Raw genomic sequence first — 24,704 nt, forward strand, 5'->3', positions numbered from 1 at the left:
AGCAAAAAGTAAACAGTTTAAGTAAGAAAAAGTTAATTAGGTTTCCAAGATGTTTTCAATCAATGTCAATTTATTATTAGCATTAGGCAGGGAGGAAATGCATAATAAGCAATTATTATCCTGAGAGTAGCCCTTCAGTGTTTTCTGTCTTTCTAATTCTTGACCATACTGTACTCCGGTTTTGGTTTGAGTCAGGACCTAACACAGACTTTTCTTGTTTCCCAGGAAATCGGGAGAAAGAAAGAAGCAAATAAAACTAGGAAAAAATCAGTGACTGCATACATAGGCATATGTGTGCACTTTTAGCCTGAGAAACCCTTTCATCATGTGAATATTAGATCCTATCATAATTTTCCCATCTATCTGATCACTCTTGTTTCCATTGTTGCTCCTGCCAGTGCTTTCAGTATTTCCCTTTTAGAAATAATGCATTTTCCATTTGCTTTGCAATTTGCCTATTTGTGTTTTGTTCCCCTCTGTCCCTCTGCCTCTTGCTTCTCAATGTTTTATATTCTTTTGCCTTTCAATCTAAATGATTGTATTAGGTCACCCACTGGGCAGGTACTGGGGAAAAAAATATGATACTCTGTTCAGAAAGTAAGTTCCCAGAGGCATCAAATCAATGAGACTCTCAAGGCCTGTGATTTTTAAAAAGAGAGAGAGAAAAGATGATGAAGGCAACTAGAAATAGGAAGCACTGATTATTTGTGACTTTAAGCATCAGTCCCAACATGTATTCCTGTACACACACACACACACACAGGCTGACTTACCAGAGGAATAAAATTATCATTAGGGATTCTACAAATCATTCTTGAAGACTGCTTTAACAGAGGGCATTTTTAAAAGCTGTACTACAGAGACATAACTATAACAGAAAAGGAAAGCAATACGTTTTCTCCAAAGGCTTCTTTTCAACTGCAAATTATACTGTATTATATGTGTTTTAAAATGTTTTTGCTGAAGTTGCCACTTTAGATGTTTTAAAGCACACTTCAGATTTTTTTTACTTCTCTGCTGTGGAGTATTATTGTTTTCTTTTTTTCTTTAAATATAAGTGGAATTCTCATTTAAACCTGACGGACTGTGAACATACGTTCAGCCACAGCGCATTGAGACATGCCATAATATCAAGGGTAATGATCAAAATATTTTACAATTGGGAAAGCATGGGCACTCACCAGTTGAGCAGGCGGTGGCCAAGAACAATGTACTATTAGATGTGCCAGTGACAGCCTGACTCAGCGTTGTGTGTAAGGGATAGAGGGGAACTGATAGGCTCAGGTGTGGACTAGGACGTTTAGGTTAGTAATTATTCTAGTATATTTGAGTAAGGTGTTTTAAATCAAATAGACTTTCCGTTCTTTATTACAGCTGATAAACAGCTCTTCCAGACTGTCTATCAAATAGATTACGTAGCTAACAGAATTATAGATGATCTCTTTAAGTTACCATATTTCTGATAAGTAGTATTCTATAAACTTCTTAATTTTAGTAGTAGTTCAGCTTCGTAGCACTAGGGGGGATATTTTGTTTGTATTAGGTGTAGTGTATTAAATAATTTAACATAGTTTAGAGATTAGAAGTAATTATTTGTAAGTGGTAGAGTTTTGTTTTGTTTTTCCTTTTTTACACCTCTTTTTCAAAATATGGGTTGGTAAGACAAAATGCTAAGTGATTCTGTTTGCCTGTAGGTTTTGTTATTGGAGTAAAGGTAGGATCTTATAAGTTTAATTGGAAATAATTTTTAATGTTACATGTAGTGCTAGAGAGTAAGTTCCTACTCAGTTGTAAATAACAATACTTTTAGGTATTTAGCACTTATGCTTTTGGCAATGTTTCAAGTGTTTTATTTAAATTATATTATTTATTACTAACAACCATATCATGAAGTAAAGAATTTTTTCCTTAAAATTGAATTCAGAGGCCAATATACTTTATACTTGTTAGTTCTACTATATCTTGTGTAGAACTTCTACTACTCCAGAGCAGGATTTATAACATTGTACTTACCCTGTGTACAAAGAGGTTAACTTGGACAATGGAAGGAGCTTGTTTTCCACTAAGCTGGTACATGTGTACAGATTTCGAAAGGTTTAAACAGTTACACTACTGAAAGAACTTTGTGAATACTCATGGTGATTGTGAATTCAATCCTTTGCCTCCCTGTTTTTAGTACCAGGGCAGCCACTAAACTTCAAAGCAGAACCTGAGTCTGAAACAAGTATTCTGCTCTCTTGGACACCTCCACGCTCAGATACCATTGCCAACTATGAGCTGGTCTACAAAGATGGGGAGCATGGAGAGGAGGTAAGACTATAGTGCTTCTCACCCTGGGAATTATTCCTTACGTTGGGTCACTTCTTTATTTTTGTGTATTTGCCCACATTCTTGGTCAAATAGCTATTGAGGACCTTGATGGAAAAGATTTACTACTTAAAAGAGGAACTTGACCGCCCCCCCCCCCCCCGCCAATCCAAAACAACAGCAACAAAAACAGCAGAGTGGTTACTTGGAGGCTTTGGGGAAAAACAAAACAAAATAATTCTTACTCCTATTGGAATGTGCTTCTGACAGAGCTCCAAGTTCCATAGATGTATCAGGTTATAGAAGAATAAATACTCAGTGAGACTTGGCGACTGTCTTTCTCTTCTGCATGAAAGTATTTAAGTCACTGTGGGGACAGGTGACTACATTAGCTCTAAATGTTAATGAAAGTCCTTGGCTAGATGAACTAGTCCTTGGCTAGATGAATCTTGCTATGAAGATTTCCCATAGCAAATGTTAATTTGTTTGCTATAAAGTATTTGGTATGAAGGTGAGTGTATATAACATTTGAGTATGCTGTGCAAATAAAATAACAGATTGTAGAAGGCATGGCAATTGTTGATCTGTCATTGAAAAAAGAAATGAAAACCAATATAATTAACTCGTTAATAGCACTGTTCTACTCCATCTAATTTTTATAGTAGCACTGGAGCTAGCCTTTCTTATTAATCTATTTCACATATAATAAAATGGAGGCATGGAAAAAAAGTTAAATAATTTGCTCGAAGTCTCACACTAGTGGATGGCAGAGCTGGGATTTGAGTCTAGGCAATCAAGGTCCAGAATCTGTGTTGTTAATGGTTAGGGTCTACTGCTTCTTGAGTGCAGCTTGGAAACATTATAGAAATTGATATTAAGATACATCTAACATTTTCAAAATGAGAATACATAATAGTAATAAATATGTTTCTTTTATTATTGTGAAATGCAATGGGGAACATTAGGACAAAAGGGGTTAATGGGACTACATTTGAGAACTCCACTCATATATTCATTTTATTATGCCTCTTAGCATTTTTTATCTGAAAAAAAAATCTTCACGAAGCGAAACAGTCCCTAAGTTCTAATAAAGAATATCTTCAAAAAAACTCACATACTAAATGAACTACTATCAATTAACTTGTAGTACATAATTTTGGATATTGTAATAAATTAATATGTTCTTGTAAACTATTTTATTCCATCTGTTTGAATTGAGCAGAATCTCAAAAGAATAGGTTTTAAATGCAGTGCTTTTAGATATAGCTAACAAAGCCAATATAAATTTAGATTTAGCTAACAAAGCCAATAAAAAAAAACACTTAAAAAGTTATATACTTGAAATGCCGGTATGACTTAAAGTGTTCATGATACAACTTGAGCAATTGGTGTTTTCTATAAGGCTTAAATCAGCTTTGAATTATTTTAAACCTTCATTACCGCCACCAAACTAAAATACATGCATACATACACACCTACACACATACATACAAAGAGTAAAGGGGAATTGTGATGCTTGAATGTTGGCTTAGCTACTATGCTCTACAATTGCTTATTGAGGAAATTCCTTTATTTCTTATTTGGTGGATCTGAAATTTCTGAAAACTTTTGTGTTTGTAAGCCAGAATACCCTAGGGATGGTTTCTCTAGTTTTATATTTGAATTCTTCTTCTTCTTCTTCTTCTTCTTCTTCTTCTTCTTCTTCTTCTTCCTCTTCCTCTTCCTCTTCCTCTTCCTCTTCTTTTTTTTTTTTTTTTTTTTTTTGATGGAGTCTGGCTCCTCTCGTCCAGGCTGGAGTACAATCTGTGCTCACTGCAAGCTCCACCTCTCGGGTTCACGCCATTCTCCTTCCTCAGCCTCCCCAGTAGCTGGGACTATAGGCACCCACCACCACACCTGGCTAATTTTTTGTTTTTTAATAGAGACGGGATTTCACTTTGTTAGCCAGGATGGCATTTGATTAACAGTGGCATTTGATTAACGAAATCGTATTTCAAAAGTCCACAAAAGTTTGTGAATTTATTTATTTTTTCTGGCTGTGGGTTTCTATATTCACAAAGAAAGGAAAGTTTTCAGTTATTTTAGATCAACCTAGGGTAGTAATGTGGTTTCCGATAAATTGTTCAACTTTCTTTAGTAACTAACGTGATTTTTATCCCAGCAAAACTGGGCAATTTCAAATCTCTTTTATAACAACCTCTTGTAAATTGTATACTGGTTACCGTTGCCTCTTCTTGTCATATTTTCTTTGCCTCCAATTGAGATTTCAGAAGGTCATGGGAGATGAGTAGACATCTGTTCAATTAAAAATGCACATGTTGGGCAGTTTCCACTACTAGGGGCAGGTGTCAGTTTCTGTTGTGATCTCTGTCACAGCAACATACACGCATTTAAGGGCAGAACCTACTCATGGGTGTTGGCCTCTCAGTCTTCCTCTTATCTGATGTATTTGGCTAACTGTGTCATCATTAAAAAGATCTCTGACTTCCCTTCTTCCAGTTACCTTTGTCGAAACTTGCCTTTTAAACTGATATTTTCATTATATAATTTCCTTAGTATAGCCCTGGATAATACTCACTATTGACTCCTTTGGTGATATTTTGATGAGATTATAACCTGATGATAGAAATCTGATAGTCCAGACAGTGTGATTAAAAACTATTTGCACGAATCTTACTGAAGATGACCACATTCTCTTATTGCTTCCAGCAACGAATTACCATTGAGCCAGGGACATCATATAGGCTGCAAGGACTGAAACCAAACAGCTTATACTATTTCCGTCTGGCTGCACGCTCCCCTCAAGGCCTGGGTGCTTCTACTGCAGAAATATCAGCTAGAACCATGCAGTCAAGTAGGTGTCTCTCTTTGCTTACTTTCTGCCTTTTTATTTCCTCTGGTAGATGTTGCTAGCTTTCACCTTCACCAACAAGCAAACCTGCTAATATGCTTAATAGTTAGTAGTCTCTAGGTTAGTATGCATCACACTTCACAGATGAAAGTGTAACTGTGACTTATTTTGGTCTCACACTTGATCCAAATAACAGATCCCACTTTCTCACATTGAAAGACTTTTAAAGAAGGTGGTAGACCTCCATGGGTGAAAAGTGGGTGAAAGGAGTTAGATCAAGCCCTGTTTAATGAATTATAAGGCTTTAAAGCAAAATTCACATTGAGAACCCTGCAAAATAATCATAGGAGGGCTTGGCAAATGAAAGAGACTGCAAAAGACAAAAAAAAGACTTTATTTTTTTAAGCACACAGGCTTTAGCTTTGTAAACAAACAAGTCCTTATTTCATGTAGTTGTTTCTACTAAGAAAAGCTCAGCTCTGATGACTTGTTTCTTATTAACTCTGTGTGTAGTACATGTGGAAATTTTGAACATTAACAGAAAATTTGTATCTAGACAAATTTAGAAACAATGGAATAATGGCAAACATATTTGCAGTTCTAAATTGTATTTTGTTTCCTCCCGTTCAATTTCTTTTTGGAACTGTTACCCTTAAGCATAGCTGTGTTTATCACAATGGGGGTTAATTTTGCCCAGGGCAGATTGTTTTGCATAAAGTGTTATACAGGAGATCGTTTTTGATGGAAAGTTTGGTGGCTTATAGTACTATTAATTGCTTTTTATTAGTAAGTGTCTACAATTCATTGATAAAAATACTATTTACCTTGAATTGAAGAGTTTTGTTGAGTTATTTTAGATTTCTTTGTATGACATTTTGTCTTTGCTTTTTGACATAGCGAATTATACAATAGATATCTATAATAGAAATACATTGAATTTTGTCAAGAAGATGCTCTGTTGACCTCATATTTAGACCTATCAGCAAACCTGATATTTATGTTTTGAAAGGTTAATTTCCTTCCATATAAATAAGCAAGTTTTCCACCATTTCATTTTCTATAGAAGCTTGAAAACTTTCAGGGTTTTTTGATAGTAAAATGTATATTTTTCCCTCTTAAAGCATGATTGTTCACATGAAAATGATTAGGATCCTATTTAATCTGTTAGTGATTATCGTTTATTCCCATAAAATTTTCTTTCATTTAAAGGGATAAGCATGTAAATTAATACATTCCCTGTATGTCTGCTTTGAATTCCAGGCAGGCTAATAAACAGTATTGTAGAAAATAATTTCTTAAAACCAAGCATTTAGTTAAGAGAAATGTTACATGCTTCAATACTGTATTTCGCATGGTTTACAAACCTCACTTTTTAACATGCACATAAAAATTGAATAGACTTTTTATAAGCACATCAAACGCTTATCTATTCCTTATTTTATTAAAGTAAAATTTTCAAATGGTGTTTAATATATTCTCACAAAATAGGAAGTCCGAAGATAGCCCTAGTGAAAACCAAATCAGCTTTTTAAAAAGAATTACAAATGAGTCCTTGCTGTTACATGAGCAACTCAATTTATTATGAATAATGATAATGCATATGAAATAGTTTTATAATTTGAGGTATAAGAACCCCTAGTCAGAATCAATAAAAATGAGATTCTAGTGGTTTTGCAAATCTTATTCCAAATTTACAAGGCTGTCCTGTGAGGATTCCTTTTTTGTCAATACAGAGAGCTTTTATTTTGATTGACTGTAATAATGAACACAAGGCACGTAAATTAAAAAAGACTGATAATCCCCTGAACAATTGGATACACCTGACACTCCATAATATTAAGACTTTCAAAGTCTAGGGAAATCCCCAAACTACACATTCAAATATAAAACATAGGATTGCTTTATTCACTGTACCATATACATTACTTTAAAAATACATGTGTGTGTATATGGATTTGTATTATCTTTGCCCACTTGTTTGTTCTTCTTTAGGAACATACGTTATTAAGTTTTAAATAATAGTAGTAATTGTGCTGTCTTTTATTGGTTTTTAATTTTTTAAAATCATAATGTTTGGTTAATTTGATGGAAGATAATTGCTCAAAAAGTGACTAGTTTAATTTAGAATGGGCAGTAAGAAAGTATATCTTTTAACTGTAATATAAACCCTATGTTGTATGAATATGTACAAAATGAAAGAAATTTTGCACATAAGTTATATCTTTTCCAGTTGATACTTGGGTTTAAAAAAAAGAGTTCTTTTTAATGACTGTGTTATTGACATTTTGTAAGGGATAAATGATTATTATTGATTTTACCAAATTTTGCTGGTGGGGTCTAATTCTTCACTAGCAATGGTGTCTCAAGAAGAGTTGTAATTAAAAAGCTGAAAGCTGACGTAGGGTAAGTACAAGTTACAGTCAGAATCAACAAGCCTGACATTACCCTCGGGTAGGTAAACCTTGAACTCTGCATTTTCATCCTTTATTGATTCTGCATGCTCACTGTGTATGGGCTACGATCAATGTTAACATTTTTTTATTATTATTAAAACTGGTCAGGCAAACTCAGTTTTTCAGATAGAATGAACCCTCTTAGGTTTGTTGTTGACTTACTTATTTTTAATTGGAACTGGTAGAAGGGCATTAGCAGTTATTGTAACTTTTCACACTTAAGACGCCTTTCGCAAATGAGTACTGTATGTAAACCATCCTCATTCTAGAATATAGAAGGGAAAGCTTGGAAACAACATCTGTGAAGCACCATCAGACCCTCAAGTAAATGCTAGCACTATTTGCAACTTTTTTGAAGCTGGGTAGTCAGTATAGTGGGGGTGGGAGATACTGAGGGATTGGTTTAGAAGAAGAATTTATATCGCAGGTAGGTAATTTTATTTGAGGCTCCATTATCTTGAGGTCTCATTTTCACATATTCCCCCCACCCCATTATTTAACAATTATTTTTGGTCATTAATTCATTTTTTTGGTTTATTCATATTACCAAGCCAAGGTACATAATTTGTCATTAGAATTTAAGTTTCATAGCCTTATTTTTGTTTCGTCCTTATTGTTCGTTTATTTATTTTTGCCTTTTCTTTTGTTTTATCATTTTCTTTTTCAACCACTCCTGTCCTTTCACTTAAATCCTCCTTTAACTCACTACCAAAATAAGAGCCGTCAGCTCCTCCTCAAGACATTAGTTGTACCAGCCCAAGTTCCACTAGTATTTTGGTAAGTTGGCAACCTCCACCAGTGGAAAAACAGAATGGCATTATCACTGAATACTCCATCAAGTATACTGCAGTGGATGGGGAAGATGACAAGCCTCACGAGATTTTGGGAATTCCTTCGGACACTACCAAATACCTTTTGGAACAACTGGAAAAATGGACTGAATACCGGATCACTGTGACGGCCCATACAGATGTCGGCCCTGGCCCTGAGAGCTTGTCCGTGTTGATTCGAACCGATGAAGATGGTATGTTGCCTCCGCTACGTCAGTTTGCACCCTTCTGACACAGTCTTGGTCTGCTGTCTTTCAATAGGCTAACAGTAATCTTTTTTCTCTGCTCATCTTTTTACCCAGCATTGCAGTTGCTTTAGTATTTTTGACAAAGACTTGTCTTTGCTGCAGCCTGGCCTTTTTTTTTTCTTTCTTTCTTTTTTTAAATCTCAATGCAGTAATTTGCTTCTCTTTAAAAGGACTGTTGGCTCCTATGGTCTTGCAATCCAGCCCGTCTCTGTACCTCCATCTAAAGTCTTCTGTGTTTTTCTTGGCTTTTGGTAGTCACTTCTTTTACATTTTGAAGTTAACTTTTCAAAACTACCTTCTTTTTGTTGCCTTTTTGTCTTACATATTTCAGAAACATTGATGCTCAACATTCAATTTTTGGCATCTTTTGTATGGAATACCTTTGATATGAGAAAAAAGAGAAGATAATCCATATAATCAAGAATCTTTTTATTCTGCTGTTTAAAAAGAAAACTTTAAAAAACACACAACAATCAACAGCCAGTTTTTGTTATTATTTCAATGCTATACCTCTTTGTGCTTTAATGCTTTGAACCTCAAAGCATCTTCCTTGGCTTTTGTACATTTTTTACATGTTTTTCTATTTCTCTGATACTCTTTTTTTCTTCCATTTTTTTTTTTTTTTTTGCATCGGTCATGTTTTTTGATCTTTTCTTAAAAGGTAGAGCAGATTGGTTAAGCATTTTCATTGGTTGAAAATGTTCGTATTCTTCAAAGGAAACATAGTGGGTTTACCCATTTTTTGAAAAAGAAATCTAAGTAAAGAAAATGCAGAAAATGCTCTGATTGGGTGGGACAAGTGCCTATAATTTCGTTTATCCAATGATGTTGTTCCAGTTCCTAGTGGTCCTCCTCGCAAAGTCGAGGTGGAGGCTGTCAACTCAACATCTGTTAAAGTCTCATGGCGCTCACCTGTGCCCAATAAACAGCATGGCCAGATAAGAGGATACCAGGTACATTATGTGAGGATGGAAAATGGTGAGCCCAAGGGCCAGCCCATGCTGAAAGATGTCATGCTGGCTGATGCACAGGTAAGCCTCTGAAGTTATGTATCTCGATTTTTATATAAGTGTGTCTTAGTTCATATCTTGCATTTGGCCTTATTTTAGTTTTTTGACATTTAAAAAATCCTGTACAAAATTCTAGTTTTCATTACACATTGATGTATATTGATCTTTTCAGTCAGAGTTACTATCAAGTGAGGAAGGGAACTGTAATGAAATGACACTCAAGTCTAATTGAAAACATGTTACTTTTTCCTTAAAATACAGATATTCAGCCCTTTACAACCATATTTGAGTTTGCCTTTCTGACTTCAAAAAATGATTGTCTTAGTTGAGTCAAAGAGAAGATTTCTAAACTGCAATTTGGCTGATGGAATCTATTTTCTTCTGTGCTAAAACAACTTGGAACTTAGTTGTTCTAATTTCTAAATGTATGTCTTCTTCCATTGAAGAATAGACATTTTTATTCAGGTACAGTTACTCAGTATTATATTTAGTACTTCTTCATCAAATTACATATTTGATGAAACTCATTGTTTCATGTCTCAGAAAATGAAGATGGTGACAATGATGTTAAAAATTAAATCAGAATTTCCTAGAGAATAAATGGGATCCTTATGTTGAACCAAGGTTAAAAAAAAAGTACTGAAAATGAATAGTTGAGTATATGAGAAATTGTATTGATCTTAGGGCAGTGGTTTGCAACTATGGTATCACAACCTGGTTTTATAATTAGTTGTTTAAAACAGAGCATTGAAAATTTTCACAATTTTTCAAAAATTAGAGGTGATTCAGAGATAGTCCCATAATAAATTCACTTGGGTTTTATATATTTTCCTGAAAGGAAGACGAAGATTTCAACTTTTAACTACCATCCTGAAAATTGTACATGACTCATGTACTGGCTTACCTTTGCTGTATCAAATGGTGATGAGATATCATGGGGATGGGATATTATGATCATTGGAATACTTTCATTATCCAAGAAATTGGTGACTTGGCAGGGAAAAGGATGGAGTTTGTAAAATATCTGAAATTTATTTCAAATGAAAATGCCTTTGTGTGAAAGTCAGAAAGATTATGAAGCAAGTTGAAAACTGTGGCACCAGGTTGCCCAGTTCTCCATTCTTGTCTGTAAAGGCAGACGTATCCCCTGGTCAAGAGATCGAGACCATCCTGCTCAACATGGTGAAACCCCGACTCTACTAAAAATAGAAAAGTTAGCCAGGTGTGGCGGCACATGCCTGTATAGTCCCAGCTACTAGGGAGGCTGAGACAGGAGAATTGCTTGAACCCAGGAGGTGGAGTTTGCAGTGAGCCAAGATCACACCACTGCACTCCAGCCTGGCAACAGAGCAAGACTTCGTCTCAATATAAATAAATAAATAAATAAATACAAAAAAAGAGAGCAATAAATATCTCTGTGCCTCTAAGGAAAGTACTTACCCCCGAAGTCTTAATACAAGTCAACTCTCAAAAGCCTTTATGTTTTCTTCAGTTTTGAAACATTCTAAGCAAAGGGATCTGGATTCACCAGTCTCTTATCTAGCCGAAGGCCACTTCCATAAATGCAGTAGAGCTTCATAATACCCCTTCAACACTGGAAAGGGGCCATTGACTTGATTTTTGTCAATAATTATTATGTAGTGCCTATAAAAAGAAAGTTATAAAATTAATAAAACCATCGGTATGTTTTATCATGTAAGTCTACAATTATGGAAAAGAAAACAATATGACCATCGTGCTTTGATGTTCTCCTTTGGTTCTTAGATATTTTACATTATAGAACAGTAATTCTGTCCCATTTCCATTGTAAAATCTGGTAGTTAACAGAATTATATAATACCAAATGCATTAAACGTCAACTCTGTCTTTTTTCCTCTTCTTCTTTGTCTTTTCTTTATTAATTGCTGATTTTTCTTGTGTATTTTCCTTCTTTCCCATCTCATTTATTTTCCTTGACTCTTCACTGAAATTTCATTACATCTCACAGGACTTCATTGAAGCTATAAGTGTTAAATATAGTGAAAGATATTAATCTGAATAGTGACTTTTAATTGTGTAACTTAAGATAGAAGTCAAAATAAATATGAGTAGGATATGAGTAGAAATATTCACTTTTTCTGTGCCTCATTGCTGTGTTTCAGTGAACCATACATTTAAAGAATATTAGCTGGTTTTAGCGATAACAGTAACAAAGAATATTTAAGTTGACTTCCCAATCAGAGGTGGAGGTGGCAGCAAAACACACATTCTCTGGAATTTTATTGTACACACTGCTTTGTTTATTTTTTCAATTTTTTTAGTCTAAGAAGGGCAACAGTGCCTGTATAAGGCTTTAAATTTTTTTTCTTTTTATTTTGTTTTCCTCCCAACCTTCTTATTCTCAATCAGTGGGAATTTGATGATACTACTGAACATGTGAGTAATTTTTGACTATTTTGTCAAAAGCAGACTATATATGCTTGTTTTCTCTGACATCCTTTCACTTATTTGTGATCTGTCATCACAGTTTGCTTGGATGCATGAACTAACAAATTATTTTTAAGTTATCTTCACTATGTGGTGCACTTTTTATTTTGGTTTCTGTTTTGTGAAATCGGCATGGTGCTATTGACTGCGTAAGAAATGTCATGGGCTTGTGATATTTATTTTGATGGCTGCTACTAACTCTGCTTTGTGACAGTCAGAGGAGGCATGCTTTAAAATACAGGGGTGTTGTCCAGTCTTTTGGCTTCTCTGGGCCACACTGGAAGAAGAAGAATTGTCTTGGACCAGACATAAAATCCACTAACATTAACGACAGCTGATGAGCTAAAAAAGAAAACAATTTCGTAATGTTTTAAGAAAGTTTACAAGTTTGTGTTGGGCTGCATGTGGGACAAGCTTGCTTTAAATGAAGGCATTGCAGACTGGAGATGTCAGATTGTTTGGTGTAGGCTGCTCATAAATCCTACTCCAGGGTCACTATCCAGTGGATAACAAGATACAGATCTGGCACTGATTAACTCTAACTAGAAGTGGCTGTTCTTCACTTTTACCCATACATATTTGAATGAGGAATGGATTATGCCAAGAAGTAGAAAGTATCTTGCTGAGGGAGGAATGTTTTTAAAATATTTGAATGAAAGTTCTATGTTATTTATTGAGGGACTGTTATGTATATGCCACTGCAAGGGACACATGATGTGACACCTGCCTTTCTAGTGTTTATATTCTAAGTGGCTAAGGAAGAGTAAAGTTCTGAAAAGTTTTGTAAAATGCAGCAAAATATATGGCCTACAGCAGTGTACCATGCATTAATAAATTAGTGGACAGTGTCAGTAAGCGCTATGAATTCAGAGATAGTGGTCCAAGATAGTAAAAGAAGTCCTGAAGCTCAATTGAGAATTTAAGGGATGATTAAAGACTGAATAAGTGAAAAAGTGTTTGTGTGTGTGTGTGTGTTGGGGAGCTGGAGGTGGAACATATATATTTTTTTAAGTTGAGCACAGCAAAACCAGTCATTGAGACAGTTGAGCATGTGGTATAGTCACATGACAGTGAGCCTGACAATTTGATATAAATGAAGCCTTCCTGTAAGTAACTCAGTGGTAAATAGAGCTAAGAGGTCAACTATAATATAATACTGGAAAAACCAGAAGAGTCAAGCCAAAAAGCTGGTCAGTCAGTCTTTAACTCTTCAATATTAGAGCGATATAGGAGAAATTTTTAAAAATGAGTTAAAGGCTGACAGGAAGATATTCTTCCATTCACTGAATGAATATTTACTGCCAATGCACAGGACTCTTATTGGGAATCTTGTAACTGTGTCCAAGGTATCAGTTCTCGTGGGATTGCCAGTGCAGCAGCGTTTTTGACCATAAACTTCTTTGACTATAACTCACAGTAAGAAATACATTATATGTCGTGATTCAATGCACACATATGTTTAACTAAAATACAAATTTTATAGAACCATATTTTGTATGATAAACACTAACATTAAATATTCAAGTTTATTCCATTTCATTTCTGTTTGTTTAAATTCTGGTCATGACTGACTAAATTGATTTTACAACCTACTAAATGGGTCATTACCTGCAGTTTAAAAACCAGTGACTTAGTGGATACATTAGAGAGTAAAAAGGTGGCAGATAGAAAAGCAGGTAAAAAGAGTTATTTTGCTAATTTAGTCATGAAATGATAAAAATGTAACAGAGTTGAGGCAGTAGAAATGAAAAAGTGATACTTAGGATCAATAAAAGGAAGAATTGGCAGAAAACTTGCCAAGAATTGAAGAAGAGAAAGAGGTCAAAGATAGCTCATAAGTTTTGCAAATGTGTTACCATTCATTAAAATATGGAAGTAAGGAGGGGGAGTCTACTTCCAGGAATGATTTTTAAGTTTTAGTTCATTTGAACTTGAAGTAACACTGGGTAGTCACAGGAAAATATCCAGCAGATATTTACAATGTATATGCCACTGGAGCGCAGATTGGAAGTCACAGCTGAAATAAATCAGGAATATAGGCAGAAATAATTACCTAAGGTTTAGAAATGAATGCAGTTAGTTTGTTTGTTTGTTTGTTTGTTTGTTTGTTTAAGATTAGAGAGAAACAGTAGACCAGTGACTGTGACAGAACCTCAGGTATGCCAACTTTTAACAGTCAGGGACAAGAAGCAAAGTGGAGACAGGACAGGTGGAAACAAAGAGAATAAGGAATTATGGCCATAGTACCAGGCACATCACCTCACAGAGCATACTGAAACAACCAAGGAAGGAAGTGTACCCACCTCTTAAAGAAATAAAATGTAATCCAAGAAAGGATATGATCATGGCAGATAGAGGTGTGTCCGGTTGAGATTATACCACTTCAGGGTACTTGACGCATTTCAAATTGCGTTACGTCTGTTATCCTCTAACAACCTGGGCAAGAGAATGGATGTGTGTGGTTAACTCTAATTTCGTGATAAGAAACATATAAAGCCCAGAGTGCATAATTTCTTGCGGCAAAATTTGGTGATGAAAGCAAGCCTTGCTGCTTTTCTAGTTAGCCATGCCTGCTTTTCAGCATTACTCCGGTGGCATGTGAGGGCAACCTTGGAAACAATAATATTGGCATTTAATCATCATAGTTTTTGGGATAGTCAGTGTGTCTGCTGTCATTTAGAATACTGCTCTTGGGTAGTTTACTTGGTTTTTCTATCCTCTGTAATGTTAGGGAAACCATTCCAAGGTCCTGGAAATACAACATCTCTCCCAAATAGCCCATTTAAATGGCATAATGAAATTTCCAGTGACTCTTCAGGATGGTATCTGAACTTCTTGAATTTCCACAATGAGATATTCCTGCTCTTTTGAGAAAGCATGTTGTCAGAAGCTGTCATATTTAGAGTCAGCTTCAACAATTGAGCTCTATGGTATCTGTTACAGCCTTGCTAAAAAAAAAAAAAAAAAAAAAAACCTACTGTATTTCACACAATATAATTCATTCACTCGTCAGTCACATTGTCTTTAGATTTGGAAGACAATGACATTGTGTATTTTCCTAAATTTATCCATATTCAATTTGAAAACACAGCTGTGCCAAAAATCTGAAAGGGTTTTTATATTGCTCTGTGTGTAAGTCTGTGTGTTTCAGTGCGCATGTGTACATGCAGCTCTGGTATTTGTTCTTAAAATACTGGAATAAGTTAATAGCCAGAATCTCTAAAGAATCCCATAACCCGTAGTGTAAAGGAATAGATCAAAGACCATCTGGTCTTATAACCACCACCACTTTGGGCCCTGACTAAGAGAAAACTAAGAATTTTGGTAAATAGTATGTGGTATTTAACATTTTTAGAAAGTCCAAAGAAATTGAACACATACTGGTGATGCTGTAAAACTAAAGTCCAGTTGTATTCTTTGCTTTTATGGCTGCTTTTTAATGTGTGTGAAAATTCTCCTCAGTGGATAATGATTTCTGCTCATAGCCTATACAAATAACCAATAAACACGGTAATACAATCAATCAATAAGAGAGCCCTAAGCAAATTCTCTCTCAGGGTATCTGGTCCAACAACAACCATTTGGTAAAATTCTTCCATAGTGATAAAACAAGACTGTGCTGGCATCAGCCGCATCTGCAGTCTGTGGGTTACAGTGGATGTGTGTGGAGAGCTGTTGGCATAAAATAATCCCTGTTTCATGGAATGCTTCCTAGAAGTCAGGCTTAGTTCTGTGAGTTTACCTGATATAACTCGTAAAATCCTATGGGGTCCTATTATAATTCCAACATTCACACGGGAAATGGAGGCACAGATAGGTAAACGTACTTGGTCTGTCCAAGCTAATAAGGACATGAAAGTTGAAGAATTCAGGAAGTCTGGCTCCAGATTTAATGTCTTTGACTAATAAATACCCTAAGAACTACCTCCCAAGATGCCTGAAGACACCCCTTCGATATCAGCATGAAAACAGATCTCGATAGCATGAGCTCAGGCATGAAATTTCCAGGGCTTAGCATGGCTGCAAGGGATGTGCGAGCATTTGCAGAATGAAGGCAGACATCTGGCCTTGTTTTTCCCCCAGGGCATTAGTAGCATGTTTTGAATCAGTGACATTCTGTTTTGTCATTTCAGGACATGATCATTTCTGGGCTCCAGCCTGAAACTTCCTACTCCCTTACGGTCACAGCCTACACAACCAAAGGAGATGGTGCTCGCAGCAAGCCCAAACTGGTGTCCACCACTGGAGCAGGTAATCATGTCTGTGCATATATGTGTCTTGAGTAGTAATACTGACTTTCTAAATGGTATGGGTAGCTTCTAGCAGGCTTTTATTATTATAAAATCAGACGAAATAAATGGACTATGGTCAACTTTTGTGTTTTCAGTTCAGGGGTAAAAAAAAAAAATAGATCAGGGAAAAAAATAGTCCAAGTGCATAATTTGTCCAAACTATTCAATCAGTCATTCAACAAGTATTTCTTTGAGCAGCTTCTGTGTGTCAGGCATTGTAACCAGCACTGGGGATGAAGCAATCAACAAAACAGAACAAGAATCTGCACTTATGAAATTTACTTTCTGAATAGGACTAGATAATTAACAAGTGACGAAAGGAGTATAAAATAGAATGTCAGAAAGTGGTAAAATGAAAAGTAAAAGTGTATAGGCATTTAAGGATCAGGCAGCCTCTAGGGGCTGAGAAGTTCTTATAGAGGAAGGATTATTTGAGACTCAAATGATGTGAAGGATCAAGTCCCATGAAGGTCTGGAGGGAAGGGGTCTGGGCAGGGAAGTCAAACAACAATTTCAACTTCCCTGGACAACTTCCCTGGGCAACAAATCTCCTTAGAAGAGCTGCCATCTTTAACTGGGTTCATGACTTACAGTTCTACCTTTTGTCATTTTGTCTTCCCCACCCCCTGCTGTGGGAATTCTAAAGAAGCCAAATTGAACAAAAGATAGAAAACAAAAAAGAAAAAGAAGAAAAGTAAGAAGGCTAAATAGTATAAAATTACTCCCTTCTAAAGAATAAGGCTTCTTCAGTGCTTTTTAGGGTTACTGTGTGGAAAAGCCAGCATGAAGGAAGAGCAAACATTGTAGAATGAGTAAATTAAGAGATAATTGCAGAAGGACGCTCCTCCAATCCTCATATATAGCAATCTCCCGTGAACATGGAAACCATGATTTGATTTACTCCGCCCAAATCACTTCTCAAACAACTTTTTAGGAACATACCTCTATGTAAAGGCATAAAGGAAAGAACAGCTGTGATGCTGAGTGCTCTCCTGGGTGCCATGCTCACTGCCAGCTTTGTCTAAATGTCATAAGATTTGCCTCGCTCGCATCCTACCACCTGGAATTGCCTCAGGCAGCAGGATTACAGGTGGCGAAACTCCTTCAAGGCTGAATCTTCTGGGCTTTTTTAAAAAATACCATTACATCAAGCTAATTTAATGCCCTGCAGAGCAGACACGTATTCAGTGAGGGGCATGATGGCATGATCACTATCTGGCTATGGAACCAGTCTCTATTACAACATCAACAACCAAGAGTTCAATCTCAAATTGAACAACATGCATTTCCTTCACCTACATTTATAAATATGCCATAATAACTCTGAAATGTCTTATATTAAGCACCACTCCCCTGTTGCCCATTAAATAGGGTCATGTTAGGATGACAAGAAAGTAGAGGATTTATAGCCAAGGGATATGAATTTTAGAGAAAGGAATGATTTTTTCTATTTTAACGTCACTAATGCCATCTCATCCCTTTTTAGTTACCATACAGTAGACATTTTAGAATTTTAGAACTTATTCATATATAGAATTCTTTTGGCATTTTCGTTCACTATTTTAGATCCTTCTTAATCGATAGAGGCTTTGGTATTGAGATAGAAAATGCTTGCAATGTAGATGCCTATACATTTACTTTTGTAAGACCTCCCCACTGCACCTGGGAAGAAAGTAGAAGAATCCAAATTTAATTCCTTTAAGAGCGAAGCTCTAGTTTTTCTTTGCGTAAGCAGCCCCTATTCATGGTTTATCCCTAAGCAATTAGTGGATATATCAATTTGTTTTGTTCTGTATACCGTACTAAAAATCCTCGTATATTTATGTGACTGTGGAGAATTACTGAATTTATCTCACAGATGTGGGCTCCTAATAATCATAATTGTAAAGGTATTTAGTTACAGCTCCCACAAAGAATTCAGGAATTCTCTTGAAATTTTATTTTAATAGTAAACTTCCTGATTGTGGGGTGTTTGTTTATTATACCTTGTTTCTAGAACCTGTAAATAATCATATCTTTGAAACAAGAGTACTGATCATAGTTTAAGTCTAATCTACAGGAGATTCATATAACTTGAAGGATGCTTCTGAAGAAAATGTTGGCTTTTATGTTTCAATGATTATGAAATATCTGTGTTTTCTTTGTTAATACTCCCATTATTCTGTATTGTAATATTTAGTTTACTCCTGAGGCCTTGAGGTTAAAGGCAAACAGAAAATTCATTGGTTTGACATTTTCTGTATATTTTTACCTGAATTTCAGTACTATATTGAACAGCTATGTTAAGGATAATCAAAAGATGACTGTGACAGGGAGAATTTGGAAATATTAGCCCAAGTCCAGTCAATTATGATTGTTGTTGCTTTGGTACTAGGTTAAATTGGGGCTAAGTTTAGAGCCATTGCAACTAAGTACCTCGGCTGATCGCCCATGATTGCAGTTGCTAAAAAGTAAAGGGCAACCACACATATATACCAATTCTGAAGTCCTAAGAGATTTTTTAAAGAATGTAAGAGAATAAGAAAATGTAAAAGGGAGAAGAGTTTATATGTCATGCCATAAATTAGAGTTATTTACTTTGTAGCTGGACCTTCTCTGCTTCTTCCAATATGTTCGCTAAGACCTGGCCAAAAAGTGACCTTCTGACTCCCCTGAGTAATTATTTAAGACCCTTTCATCTTACCAACCCTCAAGCTCCAGTCCTGGAGTGAGCAGAACCATTGAACCAACAGCTGGCATGACCCATAAAAGTAGTCTACAGAATAACCCTAAAGCATTAGAAACCTGAGCCAGACTCCACAGATCGCACAATCTATCCCACCTCGTTATTTTCCCAACTGGAATATGCCTGTGTTAGAGAACATAGACCCTGCTGTATCCGTCTTTATTTCCTTACTCAAATACCTGTGTGCCAGTGTGCAAGTATTTGCACTAAGTGAATTGTTGGTAAATGTTTGATACCTATAGTGTTTCTGGAAGCCAGGAATGCAGTGAGTTCCATTGCCAATCTGTGGAGTTTGGGAGAATTCTTTTTAACTATGTATTCAATGATATAGAACTCTCTCCTCATTCCTTTTCCCCTTTTTATCCTATCCGTGATTCCCTGGATGAAATACCGCAACTGTCCCAAACCCTTACTCCAATCTATTTAAACTGCATTTACTATTTCTATTATTCACATGCTTATGGAAATGTTGGGCATCCCTTCGTGTGACCCTTCATGGGGTCAGCCTCTCCTGAGGTGATAATTGGGAGTTCTTCTCCAAGCTGCACAAGCATTCATTTCTTTACTGAGCCCTTCCTGTATGCTTCATGGCACTTCCAGGCTGGTTGTCTCATAGTTTTCAGGCTTAGTAAAATTTCTGCCCAGGGAAGGAATGACTGTTGTGGGTTTGGCAATAGAGAGCAGACTGAGATCCTTGTGTACAGCAGGGGAAGCCAGTAGGTCAGAGCTAACGTTCTTATTGCTAGGTCATTACTTTGATCTTGTGATTCCAAGCTGACAAGCCTTTCTGTCCCAGAATAAGAAAGGTCTTGCCAACATCGAAAGCAAAAGAGATTATTCCATCCTAAGCTTTGACTCCCACAGAAGAATAAATATATACATTTACAAAGTCAGTGGGTTTTTTCCTAGACTTTGCCAGCCCATTATATTTCCCCAAATGTGTACTACAGCAGTATTATAAAGTGAAGCATCAGTTAATAAGAACATGCTCATAAATGACAAATATTAGAATGCAATCTATATTTGTGGTATATCAAGAAATTATTTTTATTTATCCTAGCTTTACATGCATCTTACAGAAACAGGATACACAGTGTATATATTATTATGCAGTTCATTGGAACTAGAATTTCAAAAAATTTTAATAAATATTTTTAATCTGTTGTCCTGGAGAATGTTGAGAATTAATAGTTGTGTTTCCACCCACTTGTTTCAACTGAGTTTCATATGAGGGCTGTATTCTCTGCTGAAAGCTCTATTTCACCATGGATTTTTCACAGCAGAGACTCAGATGTTTAATCCTAGAGACCATCACTGACATTTTCATGAACAAATCGTGTAAATGCTGTGTATACACAAAGGGGAATTAAAGATGTCTGCCAGTGTCTCTACCTTAAAGTACTATTTTAAAATTAAGATAATTGTAAATACATTAAAAGCAAATGGAATAGTTCACACAGTCTCCAACTTATGGATGGATTGTGTTCTGAGAGGGTTAGTTGATTGTTAAGATCTCTGGATGCGTTTTTCCTGAGGAACACAGTGAGTACACAATGATGTGGTTCCTGGGCCTACCTTCAACACACGTGTTTTATATATGCAATGCAACACACACGTTTTACATATATAACACAACACACATTATTGGGTAATTGTTTATCTAAAAACTTTAGAGAGTATTATTCTCATACATTGTGGGTTAGCTGAGTTACATAAGCGTGCTATGAATCTTCCCAGCATGTGAAACAAAACTGTTGCTCCATTGGTTAAGGAAGTAAATATCTTAATGTTATTTCTGAGAGCAGAGCACATCTCCACCTGGTCTCACTTTCTGAAATACAAAATGAAGAGGCTAATCAGTCCATCTCTGAGGTTAATATTCTATATATTGTCTCATAATCTTTTTTAGTGATTTTATTTTACCTTAATCTATATCCCTATGGTATGATTTTTTGTCACCTGTCTCCCATTACTGTAAGCTTTCCTCCTTTCCTACCATCTTTCTTTTTCTTCGCGTTCATAATTTTGACACACAGTTTCACTGTCACTTAGGCTGTGCAGCAGTGGTGTGATCAATAGCTCACTGTAGCCTGAAACTCTTGGCTCAAGCAGTTCTCCCACCTCAGCCCCCTGCGTAGCTAAGACTACAGACATGTGACACCATGCCTTTTTTTTTTTTCTTCCATAGAGATGAGTCTTGCTATGTTGCCAAGCTGTTTTCAGGCTGTTTGTTTGTTTGTTTATTTGTTTGTTTTTGAGATGGAGTTTTGCTCTTGTTGCCCAGACTGGAGTGCAGTGGCACAATCTCGGCTCACTGCAGCTTCTGCCTCCCAGGTTCAAGTGATGCTCCTGCCTCAGCCTCCTGAGTAGCTGGGATGACAGGCATGCGCCACCATGCCCGGCTATTTTTATGTTTTTAGTAGAGACGGGGTTTCTCCGTGTTGGTCAGGCTGGTCTCAAACTCCCAACCTCAAGTGATCCACCCGCCTCTGCCTCCCAAAGTCCTGAGACTACAGGCATGAGCCACTGCACCCAGCCGCTGGTTTTGAACTCTTTGGCTCAAGCAGTCCTGCCACCTCAGCTCCCAAACTACGGGGTTTACAGACATGAGCCACCATACTTGGCCTTTCTTCTTCTTTCTGTTAACTTGGTTTAGTTTTGATTCTGATGATCCTCCCTCAATGTCTTTTGCTGTGGATTCCAGGAATAATTGCTCTCCATTAAAAATAAATACAGATATAATAATGCATTGAATGAGTAGATTAGAACTTTTCACATTTCTAACGTAAAAGGTAAATAAATTCTGTACTCATTGGAAGCTAGCCCTTCACCATAAAAAGTTTAATATTTGGATTGTTAATAATTGATTAATATTAATAGAATGCAGAACCTCATGCTAAGACTTTACATGAATTTCCTCATTTATTATTCACAAGAACAATATAAAGTAGATCTTAATGTAATTCCCATTTCACAGATGAAGAACTTGATGAAGATGAATGATGTGGATAGTAAAGTTAGACAGAAAGTGCAAATTAGATTCATAGTAAGTCAGTGTGATATTATTTCATATTTTGTTTAAGTTTTAAGCAACATAACAGCACAATTAAGCATTTAAGCAATTGACTCAGACAGAGTTGGGTTTTGCCTTGTAGCTTTCTCACTTGTTACTCGCTGGCCTCGGACCGTTTTCTACCTCTCTGGGCCTCATTTTCTCATTATAGAAGATAGAGATAATAATAACTAATCCAAGAATGTAGTGAGGAGTCAGGAATGTAAACCAATTGTGAATACTATATGCAATGCGCTTAGCATGGCGCCGGTACATTGCACATACTCAATGAATAAATAATCATTATAGTTACTCTTATTAGTGATATCTAATTGGCTGATCTTTGCTCAAATTAATTTTTCTTTGATATGAACCTTTATGTGTGAAGGTTTAAAATGCGCAGGTATCAAAAAAAATTCCCTTAAGCTGTTGTTTCAATGATAATTTCTGTTTGTGTCCGTTATCAAATTCTGGTATCTCAGCCTACTTTAATAAAGTAAGACAAGGAGCGTATTTCCACAAAGGTATGTAGGTCAAACATTGCCTTTTTTGTTTTGTTTTGTTTTGTTTTGTTTGGGTAAGTAAGAAAATGGGAATACCAGTAGAGTGGAACTCCCTCATTTGGCAATGACTGAAATGTGGACATTCACATTGATTGGTCTTACCACTCCATCCCATGTGCTCCAGTTCCAGGGAAACCTCGGCTTGTGATTAACCACACTCAGATGAATACTGCTCTCATTCAGTGGCACCCTCCTGTGGACACATTCGGACCTCTTCAGGGCTACCGTCTAAAATTTGGCCGCAAGGATATGGAGCCACTTACTACTCTCGAGTTCTCTGAAAAAGAAGATCACTTTACAGCTACAGACATCCACAAAGGAGCATCATATGTCTTTAGGCTCTCAGCCAGAAACAAAGTGGGCTTTGGGGAGGAGATGGTGAAGGAAATTTCCATTCCAGAAGAAGTACCAACTGGATTCCCTCAAAACCTTCACTCAGAAAGCACTACTTCAACCTCCGTCCAGTTGTCTTGGCAACCACCTGTCCTGGCAGAGAGAAATGGCATTATCACCAAATATACCCTTCTTTATAGGGACATCAACATCCCCCTTCTTCCAATGGAGCAGCTTATTGTTCCAGCTGACACCACTATGACACTCACTGGCTTAAAACCAGATACCACATACGATGTAAAAGTACGTGCTCATACGAGCAAAGGGCCCGGGCCGTATAGTCCCAGTGTCCAGTTCAGGACACTGCCTGTGGATCAAGGTAGGATTTGTCTGCTTACGGCCTTCCTCCTTTAAAGGAATATCAGTCTTTGGAAATCAGTATTTTGAAGCTATGATAACTGATCAGCCCATTCATATTAATAGGTTCAGCAAAAACTAAAAGGTAAAGTATGTAAAACTTACTACGTCTTGGATGCCTTAGATTTCAGTTATAGAATGTCAAGCAAGTCTGGCTGACAGCACCCCAATGTCCTCAGGTAAGGAAAACACAAAATATAGTTGGCTGAATTGGAGAGAAAGGAAAGATCTTTATGAGACTGGGGTATTAAAATGAATGCTCTAAACAGGTAGGAAAATCATACTTCTCTCTCTCTGATCAAAGCAGACAGCATCTAGCATAAGGCCTGTGGTCCATGGTGGAAAGGACAGGTCATCTGTTTTAAGAATAGTTTAAATACACTGTTTTTCCTTTTCCAGCAGTGTTTGCAAAAAATTTTCATGTCAAAGCAGTAATGAAGACTTCCGTGTTGCTGTCTTGGGAGATTCCAGAGAATTATAACTCTGCCATGCCTTTCAAAGTAAGTTGTTTTCTCATTAGTAAGAAATCACAGATAAAAGTAGAGGGGACCGTTTATCTGGGTAAGTTATTTGCACCACAAGCAGACCACTTCATTTTGGCCACATGTCCTTGCTGTTCTTGTTTGTGACTTTCACATGGGAGATCGTTGGGCGCTTTGCAAGTGTGTTCTTTTCACTCTAAAGAGAGAGCAGGAGCTTAAACCCAGGGCTGGCATCACTTGTAAGTCACCTACTACTTTGAACTTGAACTTTTTACATCTAAGCTAGTGCTTTTGTTTTTCAGCCAGAGAATGAAATGTACATGGTTTCTACCTATTTATATTAAAATACCCTGGGGGTTTCTGAATTTATTCGCTGGCTTGTATTGTTGGCACATTTTAAACTCTGACTTGCCATTAAGAGATGTTAGTAAGTGCATATTTATGAAATAAGAAATAGAGAAACATTTTGGAAAGTAAAAATATATTTAGAAAGAAGAACCAAAACCTTTAGAAAGTTAGCAGTATTGATAATACATTGAAACATAGAGCTTTTCTGTACATATTCCACTGAGATCAAATACAACTGAGAGGTCTAATATTGGTAAGTTTATATATATATATATCTTTGTATATTTTTGATAGACTTGGAAACATTTTATCATGACACACTAGGAA

At 36.3% G+C, this 24,704-nt stretch overlaps 1 protein-coding gene across 1 annotated transcript in view; it reads left to right on the forward strand.

The window, feature by feature from the left end:
* PTPRD (protein tyrosine phosphatase receptor type D) overlaps positions 1 to 24,704 on the forward strand; it is a 366,160-nt gene that overhangs the window by 230,048 nt on the left and 111,408 nt on the right. The window contains exons 11-18 of the mRNA XM_031934008.1: positions 2,177 to 2,310; positions 5,017 to 5,161; positions 8,330 to 8,635; positions 9,527 to 9,720; positions 12,088 to 12,114; positions 16,299 to 16,416; positions 22,922 to 23,509; positions 23,950 to 24,047. Coding sequence (XP_031789868.1) covers positions 2,177 to 2,310; positions 5,017 to 5,161; positions 8,330 to 8,635; positions 9,527 to 9,720; positions 12,088 to 12,114; positions 16,299 to 16,416; positions 22,922 to 23,509; positions 23,950 to 24,047 — 1,610 coding nt within the window. The remainder of the gene's footprint in view (positions 1 to 2,176; positions 2,311 to 5,016; positions 5,162 to 8,329; positions 8,636 to 9,526; positions 9,721 to 12,087; positions 12,115 to 16,298; positions 16,417 to 22,921; positions 23,510 to 23,949; positions 24,048 to 24,704) is intronic.

The sequence above is a fragment of the Piliocolobus tephrosceles genome, chromosome 14, assembly GCF_002776525.5.
Source record: "Piliocolobus tephrosceles isolate RC106 chromosome 14, ASM277652v3, whole genome shotgun sequence".
Taxonomy (NCBI): domain Eukaryota; kingdom Metazoa; phylum Chordata; class Mammalia; order Primates; family Cercopithecidae; genus Piliocolobus; species Piliocolobus tephrosceles.